Source organism: Geotrypetes seraphini, chromosome 7 (genome assembly GCF_902459505.1).
Source record: "Geotrypetes seraphini chromosome 7, aGeoSer1.1, whole genome shotgun sequence".
In the NCBI taxonomy this organism is placed as follows: Eukaryota; Metazoa; Chordata; class Amphibia; order Gymnophiona; family Dermophiidae; genus Geotrypetes; species Geotrypetes seraphini.
In genome coordinates, this window is record NC_047090.1 from 196,854,318 (window position 1) to 196,875,820 (window position 21,503).

The window sequence follows — 21,503 nt, forward strand, 5'->3', positions numbered from 1 at the left end:
TTCCTAATAGAAAACTCCATTTCGCCAAGCACCAATTGCAGAAAATGAGTTCCCTTGATGCAGCATTTGGTAGTACATGGGCTCCTGTCAGAAAATGAATTGAAAATCCCTATTTTTCTCAAGATGTGGAAAATATGAAAAAGATTCATCAATGCTTATGCAATCCATACTAAGACTCCATATTAAAGATTTTTTGCTCGATATTCAGTGCTATTTAGCTGACTGGGAATGGTTCCTGGCCAGCTAAATAGCACTAAACTGACTAACCACCGATATTCAGCGGGAGAATAGCCAGTCATCAACTAGCCTAGTCAATCGATATGTTAAGCCAGTGTTCATTGGCTGACTAAGTTGAGCAGCCAGATAGAACAAGCTAAATAGCAGGTCTGTCTCTGGTTGCTAGGACTTAGCCAATCAGCTGATCAGCTTGGCTGGCTATGTCAAACATGGACTGGAAATTCAATGCCAGTCGCCAGTTAAAGCCTCGGCATTGAAATTCCAGTTTCATTGAAAAATAGCATTCAGTAAGTAGGGGGATAGAGGCAGGTGAGAAAAATATAATGCTCTCAGTGCAGAAAACCTTATCAAGCCATGTTTTTAGTTGGGATTGTTCTGTTATGGTATTTGTTGGTAAAGTAAGTCAGAAGAAGCACCATCAATTTAACAAAAGGGTGTCAGAGTTACATGTGGGTTCAGCTGAATAGAAATATTGGATGTGGTGTTGGAGAAGAAAAAGTGATAGTGCTTGTAACGAGTTGAGTATTTGTTTTTCTAACTAAATAAACGATAAATGTAAAGGCTTGTGATGTCGGTGAAAAACTTCATGAATCTCTCTTGTTTTCTAGGAATTCTGGCATGGATTACTGTAAATTTTTTAACAGGTAAGGCATAGATTTCATAGGCTAAGCAAAGGTTAGAATGTTGGTTTCTGTAGCAAGCACATAGGAGTGCGGAGTATAGTACCTGCTTCAGTTTTTCCTTTTGCAAGCAAGCTGAGAAGGTGTGTTCTGATCTGCTTTGTTCATTTTTAAAAAAATTATATTGGGGTATTTTAAAAAATCTATTTCATGAGGCTTCGGTGCCTTGAGGTCCCCAATTTGGGGTGGCTCTGCCTGGGAGAGGAACAGATTTTGCATGGGCAGTGTGCAGCTCCTAGGGCAACACCCAGGTGTACCTGCTGAGCCAGCCTGCTTTGTGTATTTTGGAAGCTTGAGGACTGTTCCCCTGGGAGCTAGCTTGACTTCTGATTTATCAGAGGCTTGAGCACAGGCTGTGGGGTCCCTGTGTTAGTCCCCTTTGGGCTTCATTCCAGCTGCATTTTTTCACTCCACTTATCATGGTACAAGGATCCACGGGGGTTGAGGTCAGTCTGTACCGGTCCAACTGGCAGCCCGAAGATCTCCAGTTTTGGATCCCCTCTGGAAGGATTTGAGGCAGAAAATCATCTCCTTTCAGTCAAGCTGCAGGAACGCTGATACAAGCAGGCACTAGCACAGTACAATGAGTACAGCCCATTATTCCCTATGAGGAAAATCAGGGGGGGTGGTCAAACATTAATTTTTAAGGGCTTCTAGGTCCACGGATAGGGGCCTCTACCTCCAAAACTCCTTTTCTGAATTTTTTAAACTTTAAGGGAGCCCCCCATGGGCTGTTTTTGATGCAAATTCATTGGCGGTAGCTATCTTGGATTTTAAACTCTTTTTTTTTTTCCTAAAGCTTCCATCTGCCTCAAAACCCCTAGATTTGGCTCAAAATCAATTGATATGGACTCCTCAGGCTGTTCTGCCCCCTATAGCATGCCAGTTTTGTGCTAGATGGTCAGCTGAAGAATGTCCATGTACCGCATGCACAGGGCATATGAGGAAGGGGCAGGAGCCTCGGGCTTAGCCTCTTCTGAATCCTCTAGGGCTGGGGAACCACAGGGGGTCTAGGTGGCAGTTAAGAAATCCTTCCCAGAAACCCCAAACAGTGAATATGTGAAATGCAAGTGTGTGGAAGTAGCAGAGCCCAAGAGAATCCAGTCTGAGGTTCTGTAGGGGTCTATGGGACCTCCTGTTCAGGGGTTTACCCCGGATTTCATTAATATCCTGCGGAAAGTCTATATGATGGCTGGGGAGAATCAACTGCCTGCTTTCTTTTAAAAACAAGCAGAGGGACCAGCCACCACTATCGGGAGCCCATCAACCTGATTCTGTCGGGTGTCTGAGCTCCGCCCCCCCCCCCCCCCCGCAATCCGCTGGGGAGAATCAACTGCCTGCTTTCTTTTAAAAACAAACAGAGGGACCAGCCACCACTATCGGGAGCCCATCAACCCGATCCTGCCGAGTATCTGTGCTCCGCCCAATAACTACCTGCTTTTTATTTCCAAGCAGCGGGATCAGCCATCGCCACTACAAAGAGCCCATCGACCCGATCCTGCGATTAAGAACTGCCTGCCTGCATATGTAACTGCTAGGCATATGTTACCATCAGAGTCATAAAATTGCTAGATGAAAATTTAATCACTAGATGTATGTATAATTGGTGAAGTCTTGAATTAGGACTACTTAGGAATTTTTGAGGCATATGTTATCATCAGAGACACAAATAGCTGTTAAATGCATGAGTAACTGATAGCTGCATGTGTAATTACTAGAGACTTGTCGTAGAACTGCTTAAGATCTATATCCCTTTGGACCACCTTCAAAACCTACACCAATCCAGTCAACAAACATACAAACAATAACTCAAGAATTTACATGGAAGAAATACCATACCCTGCAAACATGAATCTCCTCCTGATTTTCCTGATCTGTCTGCTAATTGGCAACATCAAAGATGTTAACTCCCTCCACCCACAATCACAATCAATCAACTACCCGTATCTCTCACTTTTTTTTTTTTTGGTTTAAAATTTTTATTGAAGTTTTTTAAGAAAACAAAACAACATCCAAAAAGCTTAGAAAGGTACAGTCATTATCGTCATGAATAAAGAAAATAAGTCTTAACATACTGTACTATGCAATAAACCCATATGATTAAAGCAAACATGTAACCAGCAAAATAGTGCAATATTGCATGTCAGAGTATAAAAGATACAGATAGAAGGAAAGAAAGAGAGAGGAGAGAGAAGAGTAGGAGAGATAAAAGAAGGCATAAGTCAGGAGTGATCACTTATAAAAGATGCATATAACGATCTAAAAATTTCCACGGTGATGGTGGAAGAGTGGATCCAAGGGATAATCTAGAGATACAACGTTTTTCATATGCATATGATTCATATTTGTTATATAAACATAAAGAATTCCACCAAAAGGTATAATCTAGCAGGGAGGCTGATTTCCAGTTCTTAAGAATGTGTAGTAAAGCTATTACAATCATAGCATCAATCAATTTAGAAGGGCAGTCAGAGGTTTGAAAACAGGGATGCTGGGAACGAATAATAAGCACATCAAAAGATATTTCAGATGAACAGGATGTGATAGATTGAATAGTGGTCCAAATGCGAGACCAGAAAGGACGAATAAATTTGCAGTGAAATAACATATGATCTAAGGTACCATCCAGTTCAATACAGTGCCAACATTTAGGATCCGCTCTGAGCTTAGCCTTCCACATACGATGTGGAGTCCAAACAGCATGCCACAGGACAAAGTACATGGATTGAGAGATTCTGGAAGACATCAGTGGTCTATTCGTTGATGTCCATAATAATGTCCAATCAATGTCTTGAATAGATGTAGTCAGCATGTGTTCCCAATGCTTCATGGATTGGGGGGCAAAGGTAGAAATGTAGAAAGGTAGAAATGATCTCGCAAAATATGATAGAAGATAGAGATGGCTTTGCCCCCAGTGAGAGTTAGCGCACTCCAGCGTTGGAGGGTATTGATTGAGACATTATCGTCAGAACATAAGGAGAGTTCCGCTAATATGGAGACCAAAAGAAGCCATTGGGAGTAGCAATGTTTAGGGAGAGGGTATGAAGAACATAATGTGGTGAAGGGGATAATTGAGTCTGAAGATATCAGTTGGTCAATTGTCCAAAGTCCCGCCTTTTGCCATGTCTTCCAGGAGAAAGATTTACCTTTGTGTCTAAATCTTGGATTGTTCCATAACGACATATCAAACTTATTAAATATAGAAATGTCAGCAGCAGCATCCAGACGTCTCAGAGCATGCTGAGTTGCATTCAGCAGAGCATAATCTTTCAAGTGTCTAGGAATGTTGTGAGTGGGGAGCACATGCAGAGGATATGGGGAACATATATAGCGTTCCATCTCAAGCCATGCGGGGGGTTCAGTATATGGTGTCTTCCGGAGCCAATGAGCTCCATATTTAGCAAGGGAGGCAAGTTGATAAAGATGAAAATCGGGGAGGTTCATGCCCCCACAATCTTTGGATGCATTCAATTTAGCCAGAGCGATACGTGGTTTTTTGTTATTCCAAATAAAATTTGAGAGTTTGATGTTGATCCAGCTAAATAATGCAGTAGTACATCGAGATGGAAGCATAGACAAGATATATGTAATTTGAGGGGCAAGGGTCATTTTAATGGATGCTATTCTTCCCCACCACGACAGGTAGAGAGGAGACCATTTGGAAGTAGTTTGTGTTATCAAATGCTTCACCTGTGATACATTAAGGTCCATAACCAATGAGGGGTCTTTATGTATAAGGATACCTAAGTATTTGATGGCTTTAGTAGACCATTGAAATGGAAAATGGGATAATTCCAGCGAGGAGACCAGATCATTCAGAGGAATAAGTTCAGACTTGTCCCAATTGACTAAATAACCGGAGAGCCGGGAGTACTCAGTAATTATGTCTATGAGGGCAGGAAGAGATGTCAGGGGGTTTCGAATGAAAAGGAGAACATCTGCGTACGCAGCTAATTTTATTTGTCTAGTGATACCTTGAATAAGAGAGCTTTGACGAATAGCTGTCAATAGAGGTTCGAGGGCCAAATTAAATAATAAAGGCGAGAGAGGGCATCCTTGACGGGTGCCTCTGTACAGAGAAAATTTGTTGGATAGAGAATTGTTGATTAATATACGAGAGGATGGTTGCCAATATAGTGTTTGAATCCAATTAGTGAAATATGGACCAAAGTTATACCAGTGAAGGACCCGCTGCAGGAAAGGCCATTCCACCCTGTCAAAAGCCTTTTCAGCATCGATGGCCAAACCCACAACAGGATCACTAAGAGATTTAACATGGACATTGATATGGTGGAATAATCTGAGATTATCACCAATATAGCGATTTTTAATAAAGCCGATTTGGTCTATGTGGATCAGAGAAGAAATCACTTTGTTAAGTCTCAAAGAGAGAATTTTTGCCATAATCTTATAGTCTAAATTCAAGAGAGAAATAGGACGATAGTTTTTAACTAAATTGGGGTCCCTGCCCGGTTTAGGAAACACTACTATAGTGGCTTCTGCAAAGTTATATTGCTTATCAGGGGTACTATGTAAAAAGTGGTAGTAAGTTATTAAATGAGGGGAAAGAAAGTTGTGGAATTTTTTATAAAATTCGTTGGTGAACCCATCTGGTCTGGGCGCTTTGTTACTGGCCAGTGTGGTAATTGCTGTTGCAACTTCTAGAGAGAAGATAGGAGAATCTAGTTCTGCTTTCGAGATATCTGACAGTCGAGGATGATCTATTGTCTTCAAAAATGAATCGATTGCAAATACTGGTGAGGAAAGCTCGGATTTATAAAGATTAGAGTAGAAATGTTCAAATTGGGAAGAGATCAAATCATTGGAAGTAATAATTTGGCCCATGGGATTTTGGATGGACGAGATGTGTAGCTTTTTTGATTTCGACTTCAGATATCGAGCTAAAGATTTACCCATAATATTATCCCCTATGTAGTGCCCAGAAGAGTGTATGAACAGATCATGTCGAGCTCTATAAGAAAGGAGAGAGTTATATTCGTATTTTAGTCTTAGAATTTGCTGATATAGAGTGGCATCGTTAATAGAGGTAGACATATGAGCAAGCTCTAGTTGTTTAATGGAAAGTTCTAAGTCTTTCTCTTTTTGCAATTGTAGTTTTTTTTTCCAAGAAGATAATTTTATTAGTTCTCCTCTCATAGAAGCTTTATATGCTTCCCATATGATAGAAGGAGAGATATCAGGATCAGAGGAGTTTAAAAGCGAAAAATTCCTCCGTGAATAATTTAACTTTGTCGCAAATCTCTTCATCCAGAAGGAGATGATTATTAAGTCTCCAAGAAGGAGTAGAAGTAGGAGTAGACAATAAGGATAGGTGGATAGAGTGTGCTGCATGGTCTGTGAGAGTGATCGGATGAATGATGGCTTCAGTCAGTTTGTGTGTGAGAGAAGAGGAAAGAAGGAAGAAATCTATTCTTGTGTATGTGTTGTGAGGTGGTGAAAAGTGAGAGTACTCCTGGCCCTTCGGATTCAACAGTCTCCATGGATCAACCAGGGAGAAATTGGTCTTTAGGTTAATGATTTCCATTAGTGATTTGGATTTGTGAATTTTGCATGAGGACAATCTATCCAAATAGAGATCCTGAACTTGATTGAAATCTCCCCCTATTACTAGGAGGCTGGAGTTAAAATCCATCAGTACATGTTGAAGATCTCTGAAAAAGTCAGGATGATCTAGAACAGGAGCATATATGTTCAAAAAGATAAATGCAACTGAATGCAACTCAGCATGAACAAGACACCATCTCCCCTCTGTATCTGTTTTATTGATATAGGCAAGTTATCCTTGATATAGGCAAGTTATCCTTGAATAAAATGGAGACACCATTCTTTTTGCGATGCGTCACTGGAGAAAAGAAGTGAGAAGAGTATCCTTTAATAATGAATCTGGACGTAGCTACAGAGGGGAGATGGGTTTCCTGAAGGAAGACAACATCTGGATGCTTACCTACAACATAATTAGATATCTTTCTCCGTTTAATGGGGTGATTAAGTCCATTAACATTATGAGAGAACACATGCAAGTCAGCCATTAACAATTACACAAGTAAATGAATATTGCATTATGAATAATATGGAAAAAGCAACAAAAAGAAAGAGATCACTCCAGAGAGCAGAAAGGAGGAAGAGATAATGAGAAAAAGGTACAGAAGAATCAAGCAGCAAAACACAAAGTATGAGTAGAAAAAAGACCATACTAATGTGTTAGTAAGCTAACAATTAGTGGGTGCACCTGTAATAGCAGATGAAAGGCACAAAGAGCAAGCATAAAAAACTCCACATATTATGTCAAATAATTGTGATGAATTTTCAGGTGAATATCTGACCGGCCCTGCAAGAGAGATGAATACACAGAAACATGAAATATATCAATTAATGCATTCTCAAGGATTCAAGGAAAGCGCTGAGATCCTCTGGATCTGTATAGGAGACTGTGCGGTTATTGTAAGTTACCCTCATTCTGGCAGGGTACATGAGGCCATATTTAGCCCCAATATTCTTGAGCTCCTGACGATGAGAGAGAAACGCCTTCCTTTTGAGCGCGGTGGGTTTGGCAAGATCCGGGACAATGAAGAACTTTTTCCCTTGATGTAGCAGTTGCGGATGAACTTTTGCCGCATTGATGATTTGAATCGCATGTTGAAAACGAAGCAATTTTGCTACGATGGGTCGTACCGTTGTTGAATGCAGAGGCATTTTGGAAGGCACGCGGTGCGCATGCTCTATTTTGAGCGGGATGGAAAACGTGAGGCCCAGAGCTTTAGGCAGGAAGGTAAGTAAGAAGGCAGCCATGTCAGATCCCTCCGACAATTCGGGTAAGCCAACGATTCGTATGTTGCATCGTCTGCTACGATTCGAAAGATCTTCTAAGTCTCATTGCAAAGAAGTAATTATTTTGTCGTGTTTATCTATCAAGGCGACTTTCGTTTGGAAGGATGCAGTTTGCTCCTCGAGTGCATCGATGCGGTGCCTTGCGTCTACGAATTGGGCATTCAGCGCCTCAATTTCCACGCGCAAGAGCTTCGTTTCTTCTACTTGCTCTTGCATTATTGACTTGACAGAGCTCATTTCTTTGAGCAAAATTTGCAATTGCGAGTCCTCATGTACCGGCGCCATTTTGTCTGGTGAGCCGGGATGTGTTTTAGGCCGTTTCCCTCCAAGAGAAGACGGCGGAGACGGATCTCCCTGGTTAGGCTTCGGCGGAGTCATAGGGTCCGATAGTCGGGAACAGACGTACAAGGGAAATAAATTTTTTTTCACCTGAGAAATCCGTGAAAATCAGTTTGTAGCAGATAGTGTGGAGGAACGATCACTCTCTGCGTCTTGTCACCATGCCAGTCAGGCTCCGCCCCCACATCTACATATCCTCACTAGGCATGCAGCTAACCCAGTTAGGGATAAAACTATTTAGTTATGCAGATGATTTTACGATCATCATCCCATTCGTTAATTCTATCTCTGAAACTATTCCTAAAGCTTCAGAAGCCATAAACGTGATGGAGCACTGGATGACAAACTTTAGGCTCAAACTTAATTCAGAAAAGACAACTTTCTTCGTTGCTTCGCCACATCCACTTGACACCAAATCACCACTATGTATCAATAATCTTAATTACCCTATCCAACCTACCATAAAGATACTAGGTGTAACTTTGGATCAGTGCCTAACCATGAGAGACCAGGTGGACTCCTTGATCAGAAAGGGTTTTTTCAATCTCTGGAAACTCAGATCCATTAAAGCTTATTTTGATACAGCGGCATTCAGAACCCTAGTCCAATCCCTCGTACTGAGTCTACTTGACTACTGTAACATCGCCTATTTAGCAATTTCCCAAAAGAACATGCAGCGTTTACAATTGATGCAAAATGCAGCGGTCAAACTGATCTTTGGACTGAGGAAGTTTGACCACGTGACACCCTACTACCGACAGCTGCATTGGCTGCCAATGGAGGCGCGCGTAAAGTTTAAATTTGCCTGCTTTTGCTTCAAAGCACTACACGGACTTGCCCCTAAATATATAACTGACCTTTTCGTCTTCTCAGCCAACAGACACAAGAGAATCTCACATTCCAACTTCGTTTCCCCCCCCAGTGAGAGGTTGTAAACTGAAAAAACACCATGAACATCTTCTTTCGCACCAAGCAGCATCATGGGGTAAAGACTTAGAACAATTGCTTTCGCCCACTACTTATGAGGAATTTAGGAAACGTCTGAAAACACACCTGTTCCTAAAGTATCTAGACAACTGATCCTCTCTTCTCTCTCCCCTCTATAGTGATTAACTTGTTCTATTGATCACTCTCTCCTCAAAAATGGATTTCCTGTCCTATTAACCCTCTTTCTTCCTCCCCTCTTAAAGTCAATCAATTTGTACCTTTGCTTAATCTTTGTAAACTGCATAGAACTTCACGGTATTGCGATATATAAGCTGTTATTATTATTATTATTATTATTATTTATTTATTTATTTATTTATTTATTTAGATTTTTATCCCGTCCTCCCAATAGCTCAGAACGGTTTACAAATGAACATACACAGTGGGGAGTAACTAGACATATAAGTGGTACAACAGGTTTATTATTATGATGATGATGATGATGGGTCCAGGATGCTCTGCGCTGCCTGCAGGCATGCTGGCTTTGGACCAGGGAGAAATTCCGTTCCAGGAGACTTCCCAAACACACTAAGGAATCTAACACCCAGCCTGAATAACCAGGCAGAACAGGACTGGGAGGATTGAAGATTGGATTCCATGCCTTTACTCTCTCTGAGTTCAGTTTCTTACTTGGAGGACTCTAGTTTGAACGGAAGTCAGAAGGCAATAGTCCCGCTTGACTAGGGAGATGATCCCTCTGTGCGGTGGCTTTTTAAGTCTGCTACCATGCTTCATGTTGTTACAGATGTGCTCAGGGAATTGAAGTTGTAACCACAACAGCCATAAACCTCACAATGCACGGTCATGAGCAGCACAAATACTCAGACCATCTTGTCCCGTGCACCCAGACATCACCTTGCTAGTCACTGAGCAATTGGAGTTTCTGGAAGGCTCCCTGGTTGCCGAGACTGTCCAAACTGTACCATATGGCTCTGGAATTTCAGCAACTGTTTAGTCAATCAAAGGTGGATTCCATGGTGGTTCAAGTAACAAAGCATTCTTCCCTTCCTAGCAAGGGAGGCATGGTATTAAAGGATGCACTTGGTTCTTAGGAGGCAATTTGCAGTGCCTGCCACACCAGATTGCAGCAGAGTCCTGCAGCAGAGGAGGAAATATGCCCCCAGCTGGTGCTGGGCGGGGTAGATTATGTTGTAGATGCTCTCTATAACATCATCAGAATCATGAGCAAGGTGTCAACATATGCCTTTTCTGTCCTCAGGATGTTCTGGATCAGGCAATGGGTGGGTGATTCAGCCTCCAAGGCTATCTTAAGCAGGCTGCCTTTTTAAAGGGCATATGCTATTTGATAGGGGCTTGGATGACCTCAAGGCCAATGTGGTAGATCACCATCCTAAGGTTCTGTCAGACATCAGACATTGCCAACCCACTGGGGGAGGCGGGAGTAATTTTCATTCTTCATAATGTTCCCGCCAGTATTGCATAGGTGGATCCAGATAGTGATTTGGCAGCTCCAGATGCCAGCAGCCCTCGGGGTCTCATGTCAGCCTGCCTCTAAGAAGACACAATGATGCCAAGGCGAAAGCCATGCTCCCACACATTGGCAGGAGACTATTAGTGTTTGGGAGGGCATGGGAGCAAATTTCCTGAGACCACTGGGTTCTAGATCTTATTTGGGAGGGTCACAAAATCGAGTCTCCCCCAGATCTGTTTATGAATTCTTCAACTGGAAAAAAAGATCAGGTTTCGAGCAATGGTGCAAAGACTGATAGACATTCAAGCTATAGAACCAGTCCCTGAAGAAGAATTGGGCTCTGGCAAATACTCCATTTACTTAATAGTGCCCAAAAAAGGCACCAAAGACAGATTCTGGACCTGAAATCTGTAAATGTGGCACTGAAAGTGCAGCGCTTCCACATGGACACGGTCCAGTCAGGAATTGCAGTGGTGGCACAAGGGGAATTCCTAGCCTCCCTAGATATGACGGAGGTGTACCTTCATATCCTCATTTTCCCAGCCCACAGGAGATATTCGAGATTCATGTGAACATAAGAACATAAGAATTGCCACTGCTGGGTCAAACCAATGGTCCATCGTGCCCAGCAGTCTGCTCACGCGGCGGCCCTCAGGTCAAAGACCAGTGGCCTATTTGAGTCTAGCCTTACCTGTGTACGTTTTGGTTCAGCAGGAACTTATTTAACCTTTTCTTGAATCCCTGGAGGCTGCTTTCCCATATAACAGCCTCTGGAAGAGCAGTAAGTTTGTCAAGCAAGATCTTCCTTTGCTGAAACCGTGCTGGCAGGTCCTCATCAGATTGTGTCCGTCAAGGTGATCAATGATGCGGTCCTTTATTAGCGCCTCTACCATCTTTCCCGGTACTGAAGTCAGACTCACTGGTCTGTAGTTTCCCAGATCTCCCCTCAAACCTTTCTTGAAGATTAGCGTCATTAGGGCATAGACAGGGGGTGGGTAAGCAGAGTGGGCAGACTTGATGGGCTGTAGCCCTTTTCTGCCGTCATCTTCTATGTTTCTATGTTTCACTTTCCAGTCTTCTGGAATCCTTCCTGATTTGATTGACAGATTGGCTAATAGTTGGAGCAGTTCAGCTATAACCCCTTTCAGTTCCTTGATTACCCTCAATGGATGCTGTCCAGTCCCAGGGATTTATCTTTTTAAGCCTATCAATCTGCCTGCATACCTCTTCTAGACTGACCTTCGACCCTGTCAGTTTCCCGTATTCATTTCCTGTGTATAGCCTGTCGGCTTCTGGTATATTGGATATATCCTCTTTTTCCAGTTTTCATCCATTTTTGTCCTTTTCTATTCCTTAAACGAAGTCTTCTTGTCTCTAATCGCTTCCTTCACTGCTACAGTGAGCCACGCCGGTTCCTTTTTCTTTTTCCTCTTGGAACCCTTGTTGATACGTGGTATATATAGATTTTGCCCCTCAGTGTCTGTGTCCTTAAAAAAGGACCATGCATGCTCTAGCATATTTACAGCGCTTATCCTCTTCCTAATCTTCTTTCTTACCATGACTCTCATCCGTTTGTAGTTCCCTTTTCAGAAGTTCAGTGACGTGGCCGTCGTTCTGCATCGATTTTTTGTCTCTGTATCCAGGTTGAAGTGGATCATATTGAGATCACTGTTTCCCTGCATCCCTTCTACTTCTATACCTTGTGCCGGTCCTCTTAGTCCATTTAGAATTAAGTCCAGAATTGCATTTCCTCTCGTATTTTCCTTGACAAGTTGTTCCAGGAAGCAATCACCTACAGCATCCAGGAACTTAGTCTCCCTACTACAGCTAGTTAAGACCGCTTTGGGACCAGATGTGGGACCCCTGATTTTGGCCAGTGATTTGAATCAAGTGCTTGATCCTTCCTTAGACAGGTCTTCCCCAGATCAGCAGCCTTCAAATTCTCACAAGAGGGTCTCATATTTATGTTCTACTTTGGATTTGGTTGATCCCTGATCAGTGGCGTACCTAGGGTATGTGGCACCCGGGGCCCATCATTTTTTGACACCCCCCCCCCCCCCCTCATGTAAAATTTTTTTTTTTTTTTTTTTTTGCAATAACCATGAAATGGAATAAATGGTCAGAATAGAAACAGGCAGTGAAAATTTTCTTTTTTTTTTTTTTTTTTTTTTTCCAAAGTATTTTTATTGAGAATGGCAAAAGGTCCAGACAAGCAACCATGGTCTGTACAGAAACTTATACATTATCAAAAAGAACACAGAATGAGAGTAACAGCAACAACAAGCATGAACAAGCCTCTCCCAAGAGAAAATTGCCAATGAGAGGCATAGCAATACACAACAAAAGGCCAAAACTTGGGGCAAGCAAACAAATCCCACCCCAGAACCCACAAGAATAATAAGCCGGACTAGACCCTCAGCCATATTTTATAATGAAAAAAACCCCCACAAGCAACAACACCCAGACCGCTCACCAGACACACCAATCCGCACAACAAGCACCCAAGAAACACCCAGCCACCACCCAGACAAAACTACCAGACACACCTACCCCACCAAGCCCAGACCCAACCCCCCCTCCCCAGAGAGTGCAAGCGCAAAGTGGACCGTGAAAAGGGCAGCTGCAGAAGTGGAAAGCCCCAGATAGGTAGGTTAGCTAAAGAAAGCCCACAGATAGAAGAAATCAGGATAACAGAAGTTCCAACAAATGCTCCCACAGAAAATTTTCTTTTATTGAACCTCATTTATGTAACCATTATTCCAAACATAACATAACATAAATTATGTCTGAATTGTCATGACATCAGAAGTACATATGGAGTAGTTGCAGGTGATGCTTGGGACAGTTCTGATTATGTTAGTTTGGTTTTATGTGTTTTTTAATAGAAGGGTTTTTATTTCTTTTTTTAAGGTTTTGTAGTTTGTGGTCGAGGTCAATAGGTTGTAGAGTTGGGGGTCAAGTGTTTGCAGCTCGAATGGCTAGGAGGTTGTCGAACAGTTTTTTTCTTTTGACGTTTTTGGTTGGAGGGTGTGTGAATGGTGCGTGAGTTCTCCTATGTCTGTTTGAAGTGGATTGAATTATTTAGCTGAAGAAATTAGTTACCCCCCCCATTCCACACACATTAATTCTCTTCCATTTTTGTTCCCATTATAAAAAAAACACTGATAAGTTCCCAGGAAAAAAATACATTAAAATAAGAAGTGAAAACAAAGGCCCCTACAGATGAGAACATAACATAAGAATAGCCTAACTGGGTCACACCAATGGTCCATCATGCCCAGTAGCCCATTCTCATGGTAGCCAATAGTGCTGCCCGATTCAGAGAAAAATATTTCATTCGATCCGATTCACCCTGTTGAATCGATTTTTCGATTAGATTCACTGTTAATGACACCGCTTTTTAAGTTTAAACAAAGTATAACAATAAATTTCACAACAACAATAAATTTCAAAAGTACTTAAAAAAAAAAAAAATCACATTTTTCCATTAAAGCAGTTCTGGAGACATTTGCTTGAACAGTCTTTTTTCCCAGTCCATAAGCAAGCAATATGAAAAAGATTTCCTTAATTATCTACTCAAACATTTTTGGTATTTACTTTCATTGTACCTATACTATTATTCAGTAGAAAAAATGGACTTAACTGTGCAGGAAATGAATCTCCTCATACACCCACCATATAGTGCAAAAATGTGCAAAGGTCTGTTTTTTTTCTTTCGATCACTACATAGCCTAATGCCACACAAGCAGCGCTGTTACAAACATATTCTGAAGGTCAATGCTAAGGTTGACAAAGTTTCCTTCCTTGGACCAGAAGGAGATACTGACAAACCACTGGAAGAGATTCTAAAACAACTACCCAGAAATAACACCCAAAGACCCACTCAGTGTGTGAACCAGTTGAGTGGAGTGGACTAACTGGGGGTGGAAATGGGCCCAGAGTTTGCTCAGCAGAATTTCCCAGACTACCTCTTCCTCTCAACACACTGACATGCTACCACCACCACCAACACTAGGAACACCTCACCGAGTATGCCAGCAATGCTTATAAACTTTATAAAACACATTATTATATTTTCTTATAAAGCATATATTTTAACTGAACTCAGCCTTGCCATTCACAAAAATAGAAAAGTTCCCATTTCAAGCTGTCTCATGTACACTTTTCAAATCTAACATATTGTAATCACAAAACAGAAAATAAAATTATTTTTTCTACCTTTTGTTCTCTGATCAATATTCAAATCTTGTTGGTCCCAGGCTCTTGTTGTCTTGCTTGCCAGGGTCTCCTTTCTCCGTGCTAACCATCCGTCTGCCATCTCTGTTCTCCCCTTCCGTTTCCCTTCCCTCTCCCGGAGATCTGGCATCTTTCCTTTTTTTTGTCTCCATCCACAGATTCACCTTTTCTCAACTCCCCACCACCCCAGGATCCACCATCTCTCCCTTTCTGTTCCCAACTATCCTCCTATCCAGTATCTCTATCCCCCCTCCACACCATCCCCTGTTTCCAAGTTCTCTCCCTTTCTGTTCCTTCCCTCCCTAAATCCCATTATGCACCATCTCTCTCCCACTCCTCTGTTTTTAGACCCATTATTTCTAACCCCCAAAGTCTGGCATATGCATGTATCTTTGAACCCCCCCTTCCCTCTCTCCCTCTGTGTACTTTTACAACCAGGACCCCCCTCCCCCGAAGGTCTGTCCCCCCTCCGAAGGGCTACACCCCCCACCCCTGAAGACCTGCACCCCCCGAAGGACTTTACCTCCCACCCGAAGGTCTGTCCCCCTCTGAAGGCCTAAACCCCACCCCTGAAGGACTGCACCCCCCCCCGAAGGCCTGCACTCCCTTGAAGGTCTGCACCCCCCCGAAGGCCTGTCCCCCCCTTGAAGGCCTGTCCCACCCCCTTGTAGGCCTGTCCCCCCTTTAAGGCCTGCCTGCCTGCCTTTCCCCCCCTTGAAGGCCTGTCTCCCCCTTGAAGGCCTGCACCCCCCTTGAAGGCCTGCACCCCCCCTTGAAGGCCTGTCCCCCCCCTTGTAGGCCTGTCCCCCCCCTTGTAGGCCTGTCCCCCCCCCCTTGTAGGCCTGTCCCCCCCTTGAAGGCCTGCCTGCCTTTCCCCCCTTGAAGGCCTGCACCCCCTTGAAGGTCTGCACCCCCCCCAAAGGCCTACACCCCCCCCGAAGGTCTGCACCCCCCTGAAGGCCTGCCTGCCCCCCTTGAAGGCCTGCACCCCTTGAATGTCTGCACCCCCCCCCGAAGGCCTGTCCCCCCTTGAAGGCCTGCCTGCCTGCCTGTCACCCCCCTCCCCCTTGAAAGCCTGCTTGCCTGCCCGCCCGCCCCACCCTGAAGGCCTGATGCCCCGACCCACCCCGAAGGACCGCTCGCCCCCCTGGCCTCCCCGCACCACCTATGAACAGCCGCAGCAGGATCGCGAAGTCAGCGTCGGGTACCAGCCCTAAGGGGGTGTTCCCGGCCTTGCCGTTCAGTCCCCCGCCACCCCCGAAGGACCGCTCGCCCCCCTGGCCTCCCCGCACCACCTATGAACAGCCGCAGCAGGATCGCGAAGTCAGCGTCAGCGATCCCTGCTGCTTCCTGCGCCACGGTCCCGCCCCTCCTCTGACGTCAGAGGAGGGGCGGGATCGCGTCGTAGGAAGCAGCGCAGGGATGCTGACGCTGACTTCGCGATCCTGCTGCGGCTGTTCATAGGTGGTGCGGGGAGGCCAGGGGGGCGAGCGGTCCTTCGGGGGTGGCGGGGGACTGAACGGCAAGGCCGGGAACACCCCCTTAGGGCTGGTACCCGGGGCGGCCCGCCCCCCCCCCCGCCCCCCCCCTAGGTACGCCACTGTCCCTGATGATTGTTACAACCTATTGACAGATATTATATGCATCTTTCCCGCTCCCATTCTACCATGGCCTGATGTGGATTGGGACACGCTTTCCTCTGCTTCCGGCAGCAGCAGGAGGCTATTAAACTCTATGAAGGGAGCAAGACTCAGGCAACTGGTGTTGGAACCAACAAGGGATCAGGCAATACTGGTCCTGATACTTACCAATGGAGAAAGTGTCACAGAGGTCTCGGTGGGCGACACATTGGCCTCCAGTGACCACAACATGGTATGGTTCAATCTCAGGAAAGGTTTCACTAAATCTACCACACTGACCAAGGTTCTCAAATTCAAGGACACAAACTTCAAAGAAATGGGAGACTTCGTTCACCAGGCGCTACAAAGCCAAGCAGAAATCGATAACGTGAAAGAAAGGTGGTCGACTTTGAAAGCCACCATACAGGAAGCAACAAACTGCTATGTTAAATCAGTAAGTAAACGGCGGAGGAACAATAAGCCACAGTGGTTCTCTGCGGAGATTTCGGACCTCATCAAGGAGAAGAAAAAAGCATTCATCTCTTACAAACAATCAGGGAAACAGGACTCTAGGGAAGTCTATCTGGCCAAGTCAAAAGCCGTCAAAACAGCAGTTAGGGAGGCCAAATTCCGCATGGAGGAGTCTCTAGCGAAGAACATCCAGAAAGGAGATAAATCCTTCTTCAGGTATATCAGTGACAGAAATAAGAACTCATGCAGGATAGTACGTCTTAGGAAACTAAACGGAGACTATGTAGAAGTGGACTCGGAAAAAGCCCCACTGCTAAATGAATACTTCTGCTCAGTCTTCACCCGCGAGGCGCCAGGACTCGGCCCTCAGCTACAGACAAGGGTTGACGCAGATGACCCGTTTAGTAATTTTGAATTTACACCCAGGGGTGTCTACTGCGAGCTGTCAAAGCTTAAGGTTAACAAGGCAATGGGGCCTGATAACCTACACCCCAGGGTTCTCAGGGAGTTGTGTGATGTCTTGTCGGAACCGCTATCTGCGCTCTTCAATCTCTCCCTTAGTACGGGTAACGTCCCATTGGACTGGAAGATGGCTAATGTCATTCCACTCCACAAGAAAGGCTCCAAGATGGAGACAGCAAACTACAGACCGGTGAGTCTCACATCAATAGTGTGCAAACTAATGGAAACTCTAATCAAACGCCAATTGGATACGATCCTGAACGAGGAGAATCTACGGGATCCCCGTCAACATGGATTTACTAAGGGGAGGTCCTGCCAATCCAACCTGATCAGCTTCTTTGACTGGGTGATGAGGAAGCTGGATGTTGGGGAGTCCCTGGACAACGTATACCTGGACTTCAGTAAAGCATTCGATAGCGTACCACACCGCAGGTTGCTGAGCAAGATGAGTTCTATAGGATTGGGTGACACATTGACAAAATAGGTTGGGAACTGGCTTGGAGGTAGGCTTCAGAGGGTAGTGGTGAATGGCACCCCCTCCGAAATGACAGAGGTAATCAGTGGAGTGCCGCAGGGCTCGGTCCTGGGCCCAATCCTATTCAACATCTTTATAAGAGACTTGGCAGAAGAGCTGCAAGGTAAAATAACATTATTCGCCGATGACGCCAAACTAAGCAATATAGTGGGCAAAAGCACAACAGACATAAATTCAATGTCCGACAACATGATGCACGACCTACTCCTACTGGAGCGCTGGTCTAGGTCCTGGCAACTCAGCTTCAATGCCAAAAAATGCAAAGTCATGCACCTGGGCAGCAAAAATCCATGCAAGACTTACACCCTTAATGGCGAGATCCTAACAAGAACTGAAGCAGAACGAGACTTAGTGGTGATCGTCAGTGAGAACATGAAGACTGCCAATCAAGTGGAGCAAGCTTCATCCAAGGCAAGGCAAATCATAGGTTGCATACGCAGGAGTTTCGTCAGCCGTAAGCCTGAAGTCATTATGCCATTGTATAGATCCATGGTGAGGCCCCACCTGGAATACTATGTGCAATTCTGGAGGCCGCATTACCATAAGGATATGCTGAGACTGGAGTCAGTCCAGAGAATGGCCACTCGGATGGTCTCGGGACTCAAGGATCTCCCGTACGAGGAACGGCTGGATAAGTTGCAGCTCTATTCACTTGAGGAACGCAGAGAGAGGGGTGATATGATCGAGACATTCAAGTATCTCACGGGCCGCATCGAGGTGGAAGAAGATATCTTCTTTTTCAAGGGTCCCGCAGCAACAAGGGGGCATCCGTGGAAAATCAGGGGCGGGAAACTGCATGGTGACACCAGGAAATTCTTTTTAACTGAAAGGGTGGTTGATCGCTGGAATAGTCTTCCACTTCAGGTTATTGAGGCCAGCAGCATGCCTGATTTTAAGGCCAAATGGGATAGACATGTGGGATCTATTCAAAGAGATAGGTAGGGGAGGGTAATTGGGGTGGGCAGACTAGATGGGCCGTGGCCCTTATCTGCCTTCTATTTCTATGTTTCTATGTTTCTATGATAACCTTCTCCGATCAGTTCGTGATCCCCTTCTTAAATCATTCCTAGCATTCTCTTCGCCCTTTTCGCCGCCGCACATTGCACAGACGGCTTCATCGACTTGTCGACCAGAACTCCCAAGTCTCTTTCCTGGGAGGTCTCTCCAAGTACCACCCCGAATATCTGGTATTTGTGCATGAGATTTTTGTTACTGACATGCATCACTTTACACTTATCCACGTTGAACCTCATTTACCATGTCCATGCCCATTTCTCGAGCTTGATTATGTCACATTGCAGATCTTCACAATCCCCCTATATTTTCACTACTCTGAATAACTTCGTATCGTCCGCAAATTTAATCACCTCACTCATCATACCAATGTCCAGATCATTTATAAAGATGTTGAAGTGCACGGGTCCAAGCACCGAGCACTGCGGCACCCCACTGGTAACGCTCTTTCAGTCCGAGTATTGTTCATTTATTCTCACTCTCTGATTCCTATGCTCCAGCCGGTTTTTAATCCACGTGAGTATTTCACCCTCAATTCCATGGCTTGCAATTTTCCGAAGTAATCGTTCATATGGAACCTTGTCAAATGCCTTCTGAAAATCCAGATATACAATGTCGACTAGATCGCCCTTGTCTATCTGCCTGATTACTCCCTCGAAGAAGTGCAGCAAATTCGTCAAGCAAGATCGTTCTTTACTAAAATCGTGCTGACTGGTCCTCATCAGATTGTGTCCATCAAGGTTATCAATGATGCAGTCTTTTAGCAGCGCCTCTACCATCTTTCCCGGTACCGAGGACAGACTCACCGGTCTGTAGTTTCCCAGATCTCCCCTTGAACCTTTTTTGAAGATCGGCGTAACATTCACCACCTTCCAGTCTTCCGGAATCTTTTCCAATTTGATCGACTGATTGGCTATTAGTTGAATCAGTTCAGCTATAGTCTCTTTCAGTTCCTTAATGACCCTTGGATGGATGCCATCTGGTCCCGGAGATTTGTCACTCTTAAGCCTATCAATCTGCCTGCATACTTCTTCTAGACTAACCGTCAACCTTGTCAGTTTCCCGTCTTTGCCTCCAGTGTATCCAACCTGTCGGGTTCCGGTATGTTGTGTATATCCTCTTTGGTAAATACAGATGCAAAAAATGTGTTCAGTTTATCGGCGATGGCTTTGTCCTCCTTTAGCACTCCCTTTATTCCATGATCATCCAACAGTCCCACCACTTTCTTCGTGGGTTGTTTCCCCTTAATATATTGAAAGAACGGCTTGATGTTTTTTGCCTCCTTGGCTATTTTTTCTTCATAGTCTCTTTTGGCTCCTTTTACCACTTTATGGCACTTGCTTTGATGCTGTTTGTGCTTTTTCCAGATTTTGTCCGTTTTTGACCTTTTCCATTCCTTAAACAAAGTTTTATTGTCTCTGATTGCTTCCTTCACCGCTACAGTGAGCTACGCCGGTTCCTTGTTCTTTTTCCTCTTGGATCCCTTGTTGATACGCGGTATATATAGATTTTGCGCCTCGGTGACTGTGTCCTTAAAAAGGGACCTTGTTTGCTCTAGTGTTTTTACAGTGCTTATCCTCTTCTTTTTTTTTTTTTTTTTTTTATTTATTTATTATTTTCAACTTAAATTTCAAGTATTACACTTGTACAGAAAGCAAGAATAGGATAGATATCAAATACAAAGCAATATAAATCTTAAATTAAACAAATATACTATTTATGCTCAAGTCCACAATTAGGATCCAAGAATTATAGAAAATTGGCGAAATTATGTAAAAAAAAATTATAAAAGAAACTGAGAACTATAGCACTGAGATAGGGTCACAATATCCTAAATATAGGGCTCAAAGATTGTTAACATTCAGGCGAGACATAACCACGAAATTTGTCAATTGTGATGGTTCAAAAAACACATATTTAAGAGTACAGTGATATACAATACATTTACACGGATGTCTCAAATAAAAGGTTGCCCCCAAAGATAAAACCCCAGGTTTCAAAAGAAGAAATTCACGGCGGCGCCTTTGCGTCTCCCGTGCCAAATCTGGGAACATTTGTATTTTATAACCAAGAAAGCTTTTTTGTCTATTTTTAAAGAAAAGTTTTAACAACCATGTTTTATCAATTGGCAAAGCTAAAGTAATAATCATGGTGGCTGGTGATGCTAAATCCTTCTCAGATGTTTCTAAGATCTGTGATATATTTAGAAGTTCTTGATCTGAAGGTTTTTCTTTTAGTTGTTGATTTTGTTCTTTATCAGGCAAATAATAAACCCGTGAAAATGGTGGTAATGAATCTTCGGGTATCTCTAAGTTCTCTACTAGATATCTCTTAAGCATATCTCTAGGTGTTACTAACTCAAGTTTTGGAAAGTTAATTAACCTTAAATTATTACTGCGTGAATTATTCTCAAGCATTTCAGTCTTCTTCCTTAGGCTAATATTGTCTTTAACTAAGGCCTCTTGAATTTGTTTCAGTGATACAATTTCTTTTTCTATTTTTTGAACAGATGAGTTAGACGTATTCGTTTCTTCTCTTAAATCCTTCAATTCCTTATCATGTTCCTTAATTTTCCCTTCAATTTGTTGAAGTGTAGGAGTAATATTTTTAACAAAACCAGCCATTAAGTCCCAGATAGAGTC

At 43.7% G+C, this 21,503-nt stretch overlaps 1 protein-coding gene across 7 annotated transcripts in view; it reads left to right on the plus strand.

The window, feature by feature from the left end:
• Window positions 1-21,503, plus strand: part of ENTPD5 (ectonucleoside triphosphate diphosphohydrolase 5 (inactive)) — a 368,562-nt gene that overhangs the window by 165,368 nt on the left and 181,691 nt on the right. For all 7 annotated transcript variants that reach the window (XM_033952533.1, XM_033952535.1, XM_033952532.1 and 4 more), the window contains exon 7: window positions 846-881. In XM_033952533.1, coding sequence (XP_033808424.1) covers window positions 846-881 — 36 coding nt within the window. The remainder of the gene's footprint in view (window positions 1-845; window positions 882-21,503) is intronic.